The sequence below is a fragment of the Monodelphis domestica genome, chromosome X, assembly GCF_027887165.1.
Source record: "Monodelphis domestica isolate mMonDom1 chromosome X, mMonDom1.pri, whole genome shotgun sequence".
Taxonomy (NCBI): domain Eukaryota; kingdom Metazoa; phylum Chordata; class Mammalia; order Didelphimorphia; family Didelphidae; genus Monodelphis; species Monodelphis domestica.
Window position 1 is genome coordinate 4,742,408 of NC_077235.1, and position 11,597 is coordinate 4,754,004.

At 52.8% G+C, this 11,597-nt stretch overlaps 1 protein-coding gene across 19 annotated transcripts in view; it reads left to right on the top strand.

Moving 5' to 3' along the window:
- PAK3 (p21 (RAC1) activated kinase 3) overlaps nt 1-8,246 on the top strand; it is an 81,288-nt gene extending 73,042 nt beyond the window's left edge. For all 19 annotated transcript variants that reach the window (XM_056809777.1, XM_056809786.1, XM_056809788.1 and 16 more), the window contains one exon: nt 492-8,246. In XM_056809777.1, the coding sequence (XP_056665755.1) occupies nt 492-581 (90 nt within the window). In that variant the 3' untranslated portion in view covers nt 582-8,246. The remainder of the gene's footprint in view (nt 1-491) is intronic.
- Nucleotides 8,247-11,597: the final 3,351 nt, after the last annotated feature.

An 11,597-nucleotide genomic window follows, 5' to 3' on the forward strand; every position in this document is an offset into this window, starting at 1 on the left:
ATGAGGGTGGTTCTTGGCCAAGGAGATGCTTTTAGGGACTCCTCCTGGGCAAATTCAACTCATGAGGCAATGAAAGTCAGGATCTGACTGAGCTTGCAGCTCTGTGGTGTTACGTTCTACGAAAGCAGAAGGGTCTTATGGGTGGAAGACAGGCCAGGAGGGTGTAGCAGAAAGCATTCTGGTTTGGGAGTCGGAAGAGCCAGGTTCACATCCTGGTGCTGACCCTTACTACCAGCATGATCTTGGCCAAGTCCCTTCTCCTCCCTGGGGCCTCAGATTCCCCATCTGTTAAGTGGGAGGACTAGACCAGTCAGCCTCTGAGGTCCCTTCCAGCTCTCAGTCTATGGTTCTATGGCCTTCTATCAGGTGAAAAGCAACAGGGATGAACAGGACATTGTGTCATGCTGCAGAACAGAACCCAGCCAAATGGCCTATGGTGTTGAAGGAAGTGGCATCCCAATAATGCTCTGTCTTTTCCTTTTTTATTGCAGCATCCATTTTTAAAACTAGCCAAGCCTCTCTCCAGCCTGACTCCTCTGATCCTTGCTGCAAAAGAAGCGATTAAGAACAGCAGCCGCTAGTGAGGAGAGGGAGGGCCTTCACCCGCCCTGGCCCTGGCGCGTGTAGACCCAGATCCCTCAAGACTATAGGATCTCACTACCTGTGCTGCAGCACAGACAGAAAGACAAACCTAATTTGGATGTCCCCAGTGCATGGGGGCTGAGCCCGCCCTTCTAGGAATCGAGCCTTTCCCCCTACTCCCTCCTATCATATACCTTTGCCAGCTGGAGCCAGCTCAGGGCTGCATGGGCCTTTTGAGCAGCAGGGCTAGAGGAAGAAGCATCTCCTGGCTGTTTCCACCAGCTGCCCCAGTAGTCAGGAACAGCTCTCCATTGTGGGCTGGCTGCCCATGCCCTTCCTTGTCCAATGCCTGGCTTGTTGCTTTTCCCAGTGTCTGGTCTGCTTTGGCATTAGAGAAGGAAGAAGGGGCCCCTCTGGCTCTCAGATGGCTTCTGCCCATCTGCCCACCTGGCTCCCATTCCCACATTCAGTTTGCCTGTGGTAGGACAGACAGAAAATAATGGCTTGGCTGTCCCTGAAGAGGCAGAATGAGTGTGCTATGAATGAGACCTCATCTGTGACCTCAGCCCTTGAACCCTGCTTCCATCCCCTAATCCCCACCCCGACCCCCGAGCTTGGGGCCTCCTTCCTTGGGTCAGCTCGGTTTGTCTCACTCATGGTTTGCGTTTGCCTTGAGAAAGGTAGCTTGTCACATTTCTTTTCTTTTTCAAAGTCAAAAGATCAGTGTGTTCAGGAGGGCATGGTTTGGGGGTTCCATTTTCTGTCTGAAGCACAGGAAGAAGGCCTCCCCACCCCCCTTGACTTCCCTTGTTCCTAGATGCCTGGAGAAGGTTGCATAGATTCACATGGCAAGGCCTGTTCCTGATGGGCTTCAGGAGAAAGTCCTGGTCCCCACCCTGAACTTGTCTCTGGACATCCGCCCAGGAAGGCAATCCAGGGGGCCTCCAGAAAGATCTCCATGCTACCTCTTGACTCCTCCCATGTGCACATAGTGTCACGTAGTGACCTAGCCTCTGCCCAGGGAGAGGAGAAGAGCCTCCCCCCCCCCCACCCCCATGACTGGGCTGAATCATTTTTATTCTGACAATAACTGTGTAAGGTGATGATTTGTAAATTTTTTTTTTCATAATAAAAAGATCTGGTGAGGAGAGACCTGGTTAGCACTCACTTTGCTAGTGAGCTGTGGCAGGATCTTTGCTGCTGACTCTGTGTCCCCTTTGAGAACTGGACTTCGATTAGGCTCTTGAGAAGAAGACTGTGGGTGCTGTTCCCCTCTTCCAGGTTCTCCCCAGACAGGTTTCAGGTTAGGGTATTTGTCATGTTAACCATTTAGCAACATTGAATTCTAAGAACCTGCCCACATGCCTCAGTGGGAATCTGTTTCCTTTTCCAGCAGAGTTCCCAAAACAATTTCACTGGAGAACCCCCCTGAGGCATGAGTGGCGCTCTTTCATGGTCTTTCCCCAAAGACTCAGCTGCTGGCACTTTTTGGTTTCTTACAAGGAAGGGATGGAGAGAGTGAAGGAAGGAGGAAGGGAGATTTCAAGCAAAAGGGAAAGAACAGAAAGTTCTTGCTTCTTTCTTGAGCTCAGTGACATCTTAAAAACATTTGAGTTGCATTTCTGAGTCCTTGAAAAACTCGTTTCTACTGAAGAAAGCTCAAGATTTATAGTATGTCAGGCATCAGAATAAAATGTGTCTGAATTCAGGCTAGGAAGTAAAGGGTTAAGTGAGACTTTTTTAGTCTGTGGTTTCCTTCTTGCCATTTTGAAGGCCTATTCACCTAGTTATCTATCCATTCATCTACTTACTCATCTACCCTTCCATTCACCCATCTACCTAGCCATCCTCTCTTCCCTTCCACCCACTCACAGACTCAGAAGACACCTTAGTGGCCATCTGGCCCAGCCCTTATCCAAAAAGAATCCTTGCTGTAACCTATCTGACATGTAGCACATCACCCATCAACAATACAAACAAAGTTATTAAGTGCTCGCCATGTGCAAGACACCATGCTGGGCAGAGGGGATACACAGGCAAAACCCCCCCAAACATCTATCCATTGATCCATCCAACCACCCATCTAGTCACCCGTTTACCCACTCATGCATCCACCTCTTCATTTACTTGGCTCCCTTGGCTCCCTACTCATCCAGTCCTCCATTCATGAGTCCTTCTACCTATTCCTATACTTACTCATCCAGGATTCACCCATCCACCTACCTGTTCATTCATCTGTTCATTCCCTTCTTTTCAGTTCTGTCTTCCATATCTCTCATTTCTTTTCCAGTTTAATCCTCAAGCACTCTCATTCCATTTATAAACATGTTTTTAAACTTTTTAACCTCTTGCTTCACCTCTTCCAGGAATTCTAGTTGAGTTTGTGCCCAAGCTGGGTTTTTCTCTGAGCCTTTGCTTGGAGTCATGCTCCTCCTTTACATTTCTGTCTTGAGCATTCCTGACACCATAATAGCTCATTATGGTAGGGCTCTTTTTTTGTTTACTCATTCCTCCAACCTTCTTCCTAACCTCAGTCTTGATGTTAGAGCTGGGCTTCGTTGTACTTATATCCACTCATCCATTCATCCACCTATCCTATCTCCCATGCACTCATTCATCTATTCATTTGTCTGTGTCATCTACTCTTCATTCACATGTTCACTCGCTCACCCCTCTACTAATCCATCCATGATCTATACCCACCCATCTATCTATCCACTGATCCGTTAACTTACCCATTCATTGATCCACCTACCAACCCATCCATCTCCCCATCTATCCATCTGCCTATCTGCCTGACCTTCATCCATCCATCCATCATCCATCTATCCATCTCTCCACACAGTCTGCCATCCCCTGAAATGAAAGCACTGCCTGTGGGGAGTTTAAGCTAAGTCCACACTGTTATTTGTGCTTCCCTGCTTTCCTCTGTGGATATAAAGTTTGAGGGACTTTGTACTCCAAAGAAATAGAAATATGCAAAGGAAAGAAGACAAGGCAAGGAAAGTGTGTGGATCCATCTTTTGTTTGGAGCAGCCTCTGAGGGAGACTGGATGGCTGGGCCAAGGAGTTGCCAGGTAGCTGTTGGAGCTGATGAGAGGCCTTCCTTTCCATTTTAGTTGAAAATACATGTTCATATTCCTCAGTGATAGATGTCAGTTGTCTCCATAGAGGCATACGATGCTTGTTGGGTTGCAGTGGAAGGATAGATGTTCTGTCCTTGGTGCGTGTGTGTGTTAGGGGGTGGGGATGGGGGGGATACTGACCTGGGTTGACCAGAAAGAACAATGAACTAATGTCCTCTGTGTGCCTCCAGGGCCTTTCCTTGGAGACCCTGAAGCAGTGATCCTTCAGCTCACTGCATGTAGGGAAATGGCTGTTCTTCTAGGGTCTCCAAGGTCCTGTCTGACCCCTGCTGGGCCACAAAGGCCAGCGGTAACCCGTATCTCTAGCACGCCCTCCAAGCAGACAAATGGATGAGTGTGCATATGATATTTGGGGAGAGCCATCCATTTTCTCAGGCTCCTCCTTCCACGATGCTGGACAGCTACGTACACTTTTTCCAAGTATTACCGATGAGCTGTTTCTCTTGCCAAACTTCTGCTGGAGGAGTAGCCTATGACATGTTTAAACATCCCTCCCTCCCTATGGCAAAGGCCTTTTCCCCTTTCCCCACCTCTTTCTCTAGTTCCTCCTGGTGAGTGTGGCTTGGTCCTTCCTGTGACTCCAGGGCTTCTCGGCTCCCAGAGCCTCAGCCCGGGGGCAGTGGCAGAAGGGGCAGAGAGGGCCAATGGGCACAGTAGAGATGGCTTGAGAGAAAAAAGAACCTTGATGTTTCCCTGTGAATTAGTGAGTTGTTGCTTCCCCACAGTAGTCACAGGTTGGCCGTCATGATGTCTGGCGTCAGTCATTGTGGTGGGCGATGGCTACGCTTGCAAGGCCCTGCCTGTCTGTCCTTGTCAATTTCTGTGTGTCTGTGCTCTGTCATTGGCCACTGACCGGCTATCTATGAAGATTCTTTGATTGTCTAGTTCTGATTTCTTTCTGCTGAGCTAATTCTGCTTTACCATTGGTCTTCACTTCCATCCCTCTCTTAATAGATGTGCTTCTTGTTGCTCAAGTTTCCTGAGATTTGAAGAAGGGTCTTTGTTACTCCACGAGCCTGTAACAAGTCCATTCCTTTGCCTCTTGGGCTGTTTATTCTGACTGAATCAGAGAACATTAGAGATGGAGGGGATCAGAGAGCTCATCTAATCCAACCCCCACCATTTTACAGAGGAGGAAACCGAGGCCCAGAGAGGTGAAATGCCTTGTCCAAGGACACAAGGCAAGTTAGTGGCAGAGTCAGGGACTCAAAGGCAGGTCCGGGGCTCTGTCATACCACATTGCCTAGCAGATGCTGCTAAAGCTCTCCGCCCAAGTGTAGATGAAGCCCAGCAGAGGACAGTGCAGCCAGCTAGACCGGGTCTCTGTGATGCTCTGTTCAGCGGGTGACATGGGGATGTGGGCTGCACGGGTGTTCTGTGTTGGGCCCTTCAAGGCCATCGCCGGCCACAGAAGAAGAGATGATGAGGCTCAAGGTTATTGGCTAGCCAGAAACTTGTGCTTGTCCTTTGGATGGGTGGAGTCTGTTTTCAGGACCCTGAGGTTGGAGGGGAGAGGAATCTGGTTTTCCAGAGACCCAGAACGGAAAGGGCCCCGGAGGGTCCAAGCGACAAGCCTGTGATCTGAGGAAGCTTGTGAAGCGGGTGGTTCCTCTGTTGTCATATGCGAAGGGCTTCACTGGCCCCTCCAGGTCTGGGCCTGCAGCAAGTAGCTCCTGTTTTTTATTCATCCAGGCAGAATTCTCCTAAGTCCAGATAGTCAAGTGGGGCTGATTTTCCCAGAAGTGAAGGCATGGGCCTGAGGGCTGAGTGGGTAAACATTGGCAGATGGCAAATGCCACTGGCACAGGCAGCTTGCTGGCACTCCAGCGTGTTTGGCTGGTGTTGCTTTGAGATGCCCACCATGGGCTGGCAGTACTCCTGGCATAGCACAGCAGGCAGAATTTCTAGAAAGACAATGTTTGTGTGTGTGCGCGTGCGTGTGCAAGCATGTGCGTGAGTGCTCCCTGCTCACTCCCTCAAATGATTTTAGGCTTGGCATTGATGTGAATTCTGTCACCACTAACCCGGATCCCTGCCCCTCCATGCCTCGACCTCCTGGGCAATTCATTTTCCGAAAAGCCTCTAGAAGGCCCCATCTCCCCATTCTGGAGGCTTGTGCCATTTGGGAGGCACTGGGCTAGTGCTCAGGCTGCCTGCGTGGGCCAGCCCCTTTCCCTATCAGGTCCTTTTTTGGTGTTCTCTGTGGTTATGCTGCTGGTCTGTGGTTTGCGCTCCCGTGCCCTCTCTCCTCATCCACGGCCTCTGGCCTTTGGGTTCTCGGGAGAATGTGGGGTTTCTGTGACGTGAAGCCCGGTAGGTCCCCCAAGAGAACTTTGGGATTTGAAAGGTGGGCTTTTGTAGCAGTGAGTAGCTCCTTTACAAGGAGATTTCATCCTCATGGCAAGGCTTTGCTGGGAACAGTCCCTCTAGAGCACTCTGACCTTCAGCGAAGTCTCCCTTGCCATGCCCTGACCACCTATGGGGCCTCCATCCCTCAAGGCTTAGCCAACAAGAGCTGCTGGGTCCTCTTCCCCACAATGGCTGAGCTGGCAAGGACCTATAATGATGCAAACCCTCTCCCCCTGGGGTAAAGGAGGCATGGGTTTGAGTTGTGAGCTGCAGAGTGGGTTAGAGCTAGATTTTCTGTGCAATGGGCTGAAATGACCATGAAAAGAAGGATTCTGAGATGGGCCAGAATTCATGCTTGATCAAGGTCCCTAAGAGCTGGGCATGCCTTCTGGAGCAGTGTCAGCTGTAATAAGGGAACAAAGTCACACCAACCTGCCACTGTAGTGTGCAGAAAGCCCTTCCAAGTTGGCGGCTGAGTCTAAAAGTGCTGCTCTCCCTACTGTGCCCAATACCTTTGTGCCCAATACCATTCCCACTTCTCAATTAGCCATGGCTGTCTGGCCCTAGCAAGCATCAGGCCCAAAATAGACTTCCCAGCATGCACTGCAGAGTGGCAGGGGAAGCCAATGACTATGGTCATTCTGCAATGGTGAGCTGCCAGTCTGTTGCAACCCTCCCTCCTCCAAACTGTCTTGCTCCTTCAGTCCTCAGTCTGGCCAGCCCGGGTGCCTGGGGAGCTTGCCCAGCTCCGCATCTGCTCATGATACTCAGGCACCATCTGTTGACTTGGAGTCCAGTCACAAGGCTACACCTTGAGGTGGATGTCAAGTGATAATGATGGGTCAGCTCAAGTGATTCTGAGAGTTGCCATTGGGGGAACAGCACTGCCCCAGGGTGTGGCTGCCTAGACCTGGTAGCGAGGCTAGCCACCTTCCAGTCTGGCAGTGGACAGAATTGTAAGTCAAGGTTTTAGGAGCTCTTCTGGGCTAGAGGTTAAGCCTTTCAAACCCAGCGTCAAAGGGGGTGAGGGTTAGTTGCCATCTCCACCTCAAGTTGGCCTTGCTGTTTGCTGGTGAGGTGGGTAAAACTCCAGGGGCAGGAGGGAGGACTTAGAGGTCTCATGGATCTGAGCAGATCTGCTCGTCAGTGGCTGAGGAGCCTCACTTATCATGGGGGCATAGGGTGCGAGGTGGTGCTGGTTTTCAGTAGCAGGCTATGGGCAGTCTCTGCCCTCCATCCAGGAAGCGGGGCCATGCCCTCGGCTGGGGAGGCTTGTCCCATTTCTCCACATGACCCCCCTCTAGTCCAGGTTCCACTCAGCTTGGGCTTCTAGGCTGGTATGACTTAGGGATGCAGGTACTCAGCCAATGGGGAATGGAAGCCAGAGCATCTGAGACTGCTGCAGGAGAAGGGACTGGGGTGACGCATGTCATCTCTTCTATCGGAGGACCTGCCTGCCAGGGGCTCAGTGGCCAGAGCTGGAAGGGACCTCAGAGGAGACCTAGCTCACTCAACTCCTTCATTTTCTGGAGGAGGAAACCCAAGGGCCCAGAGTGTGGAAGGGACCTATCCAAAGTCACCCAGCAAGTACAAAGTCGAGCCCCATCTACCGATCCCTTACCCAGGGCTGCTGCTTCTTTACTATGTGCTCCTCTGTCATATGGGCTCAGTCCCAGAATCCCGTACCTTGTTAGTGGCTTGAGTGTACAATGTAAGCCTGGCTGGGAGAGCCAGATCCCATGATCCTTGGTGGGCTCCCACACGAGGCCTTTAAGGGAGCAAGAGCCCGGCCCTGGCTGGTGACTGGCATGCCTTGGCCAGCTGCGCTCCTAAAAGGGCTTCGCTTCGAAGGGTCCGTGGGTCTGGCCCAGCCAGGGATCTCCTTTCATCCGCAAATGTGAGTTGGCTGTGTCCTGTCCCATCCTGTCCTGTCCTGTCTTGTCCTGTCCCATCCCACGCCAACCGCTCTCCCTCTTCCGATGCCAGGTGGGCTGGGCTGGGTTGGGGTTGGGGAGCTGGGGGTGGATCCCAATGTGAACTTCTTTGACATTGTGGTTGACGCACTAGAGATTGACTATGGCTTCTGCATGACTGTATCTTGAGTGTAACAAATATTGCTGTTCGAAGCTTGGACCTCCAGTCCTGTGAATAAAAATGACCTGAACCGCACACTGCCTGCCACGTCTTGTCTTCTCTGTCGCTCCTGGGCTGCCTCCTCCCCTTGCCCCTGCCTTGGCCTTACCCCTGTCCTGGCTCCCACCAGTGAAGGTGATGCCACCTCCCAGGGCCTGCCTGCCCAAGGGGTGCCCATGCCTTGCTCAGGACCGTGTCCTGTGTAAAGTGCCTCCAGTATATGCACGTGGCTGGAGAAACAGCTTCCATGTGTGTGGTGCTCGAAGGTTTCATCCATCCTGATGCCCGCTGGACAGCTTCCGTTGGACATGCCATCAGTGTCTCAGACTTGACATGCCCAACACAGAAGCCATTCGATTTCTCTACCACTCCTGCAAACCGCCCCCAGTAGACTCAGGAAGACCTGACTTCCCATCCCTTCTGGGATGTTTACCACCTATGTGACTCCAGGCAAGTTTCCCCTCTCTGAGCCTCAGTTTCTCCATCTGGAAGACGGGGGAAATAATTGTAGTTCTGGCCTCATAGGGTGGCTGGGAAACAAATGAAGTGAAACAAATGCTTTGCAAACTGAAAGTAGCCATCAATTTATTACCACTGTTCTGGGGGTTGGAGACCTCATAGTTATCCTCAGCTCTTCCATTCTCCAGCCCTCCTCACTGCTAGGCCTTTGCCCAGGCTGTTCCCCATGCCAGGAGTGCATTCCCTCCTTGCCTCTGAGAAGTTGAGCTCAGGTGGCCCATACTTTCAAGGGCCTCGGTTACACCACGGGGCTTGAGGCTGGCCCTGGGCCTGCTGAATCCTGGGCTCTAACGGGGGAGGAACCGAGAAAAGGAAGATGATGTTTCTTCTGATGGGAAAGGGCATTCAAAGGAGCGGTCATTTGCACATGAAAGGGCAAGGGAGCCCACTGATTCGGTTGTCTGCCCAGTGCCATCTCCTCCCCCTCTTGCGTGGGGGAGGGCAGACTAGCTGTGGAGCTGCTGAATCCTCCATTTGGGAAGAGTGCCAGTCAAGAAGGCCTTGTCAGCCCAGTCTTTATGCCTTCTCTTGCCCAGCAAGGCCAGGCAGATGGCTCTCTCTCCCCACCCCCACTTCCCATTTGCAGAAGCACAGGGCATTCATTGCCTGGTAGGGCAGTCTGATAGTGTGGCCCCAGGGCACTGGCAAAGTTCCTGAGGGTCCTCTGGCTGAATTCGAAGCTGGAGGTGGCACAGAACGTGGCCTTCATCAGAACAGCTTCCACTGACATCAGCACGTCCACCAGTGTCATCCGAGGCCATGGCGGCCCTTTGGCCCTGGAATCAGAAGCGTGAGCTGTGCCTCTGTCACACCGGTGTTGTGTGGCCACCCGTCCCAGCTACGCTGTGGCATTTGTGGGGAGGCACACACACTTTACGGGAGAGGTGTTCAGTTGGGGCGTTTTTGATGACGCCATTCCAGGAAACAGCTGGACTTTGAGCTCATTGGGACCCCTGGATGACTGCCAACATGGCAAAGCCCCATAGAAAGCCCTGAACCTGGAGAATGGTCCAACTGGTGAGCGGTACGGCGGGCACTAACTTACTCCTTGACCAGTTGCATCCATCGTTCCCCAGGAAACATAACCCTGCTTTTGCCTCCAGAAGTTCCTTCCAGAAAGAGGTCTTCGTCAGTGTGGGCTGGACAGAATTTCTTCTACGGCATCCCTTACCACCTCCATCTTTTTGTTCTGCCATCACTCTGATGCTCTATTCGTGACAATTACCTAGCACTTCTACAGGTGGCAGGGCACGTTCCACATAGCATGTGAACCCCTCGAGAACCCTTGGAGGTGGGTGCTGCTGGTATTACCATTTTACAGATGAGGAAAGTAAGGCAAACTCATGAACTGATTGAGGGGCACTGGCCGGCCTGCCGATAGCCCAGCTAGGGAGAATGAGGCAATGGATGAAACCATGTGTTCTGCATCCCAGGGTTGGCCCTCCACCCAGCAGGCCACTCAACTGCCTCGGGTTCTTTCTCCAAATCTGGCCCTCTTTCTGGGATGGCCTGAATCTGGGACTAATGCGCCCCCCTCCCCTGTCAGCAACCAGGGGTCCAATTAGCTGGCTGTTGAGACCTTCCCAGGCCCTGGCTATGGAGGGGCGCTTCAGCCTGCAGGCAGCCAGAAAGGCTGCCAAGGGGAAGAAGCCAGAACTCCTTTCCCAGGGTCCAGGTGGGGAGTTGGGGAGGGGACAGACACTGGACACCAGGATCCTGGGACCTTCTTACAGCAATGGGGCAGCCCAGCTCACTGCCCTCCTGGGATCCATTGGGCTGGCCAGACCGAGGGAACATGCCCACAGCCAGCTGGAGGGTTCTGAGCTTGTAGCAATGGCGGAGGGGTGGCCACCACAGTCAGGAAGCCAGCCTGCTGCCCCCCCCTCCCTGGACAGGGTTCTTCGGCACACGGCAATATTGCCATCTTCAGGCCAGACGAAGGTCTTGCATCCATTCCCTACCCATCCGATGGTTTCACAGCCCAAAGGTAGCCTCACGGGATGCCTGAGCTGGAGGGTATTTGGGGGCCCCTCTAGGTCAAGCCTCTCATTTCCCAGCAGAGCCAAGTCAGCCCAATCCATGCAGTGGAAGCCAGGGCCCCATTTGGGTTTGGGCTCTTCCCACGGAGGCCTCCTCAAAGGCCCAGGCCCACCGTGAAGGAGGCCCCTGTGCTTGCCTTTGCCCAAAGCCATGGAGAGCAGCTCTCGCTCATTGGCATCCCCAAGGCACTTTTGCAGTGGGGAGTTCTCTACCTTTTGAACCAGCCCATTCCACTGGCTGCCACGCAGCTTGGCAGGAAGCTTCTTCTCTGTGCCCGGCTCCTAGCCCAGAGAAGGTCTAGGCCCTGATCTGGAGGTTTGTGTCCATTCCGAATGGGCCTAATCCAGAGTGGCCATTGGACGAGGCCTCCTGGGGATTCAGGTCACTGCCTGCGGGGAACCATTTGTCCCTTTGGTCGGTGGATGGCCAAAGTGGAGAGGGCAGTGGAAGTATTTACTGGTCGCTTGTTTCCTGGTGCTCAGTTCCGGGCACAACCTTTTGAGGAGGAAGGTCATGAGCTGGAGGGTCTGGAGTCCGTGTCCTAGGAGGAGCAGTTGAAGCAACTGGGGACGTTGAGTCTGGACATTCCCAGGAGTGGAGGAAGAAGGAGCCTGGCAGAAACAACCCAGGTAGATTTGGGCTGGATGCGAGGCCAGAATTCCCGTTCTGGCGGCCCAGTTCTTAAATGCCTACTTGGTGGCATCCCCTTCCAGCCCCAGGCTTGGGGGCCAGCCTCTCCCCTCCCCCCTGGCCCATTCACAGAGGCTCAAAGTCAAAGGGCCAGGCTTCATTGGGGAAGTGACGCTTAATAAATGTTCACCGAAAGGG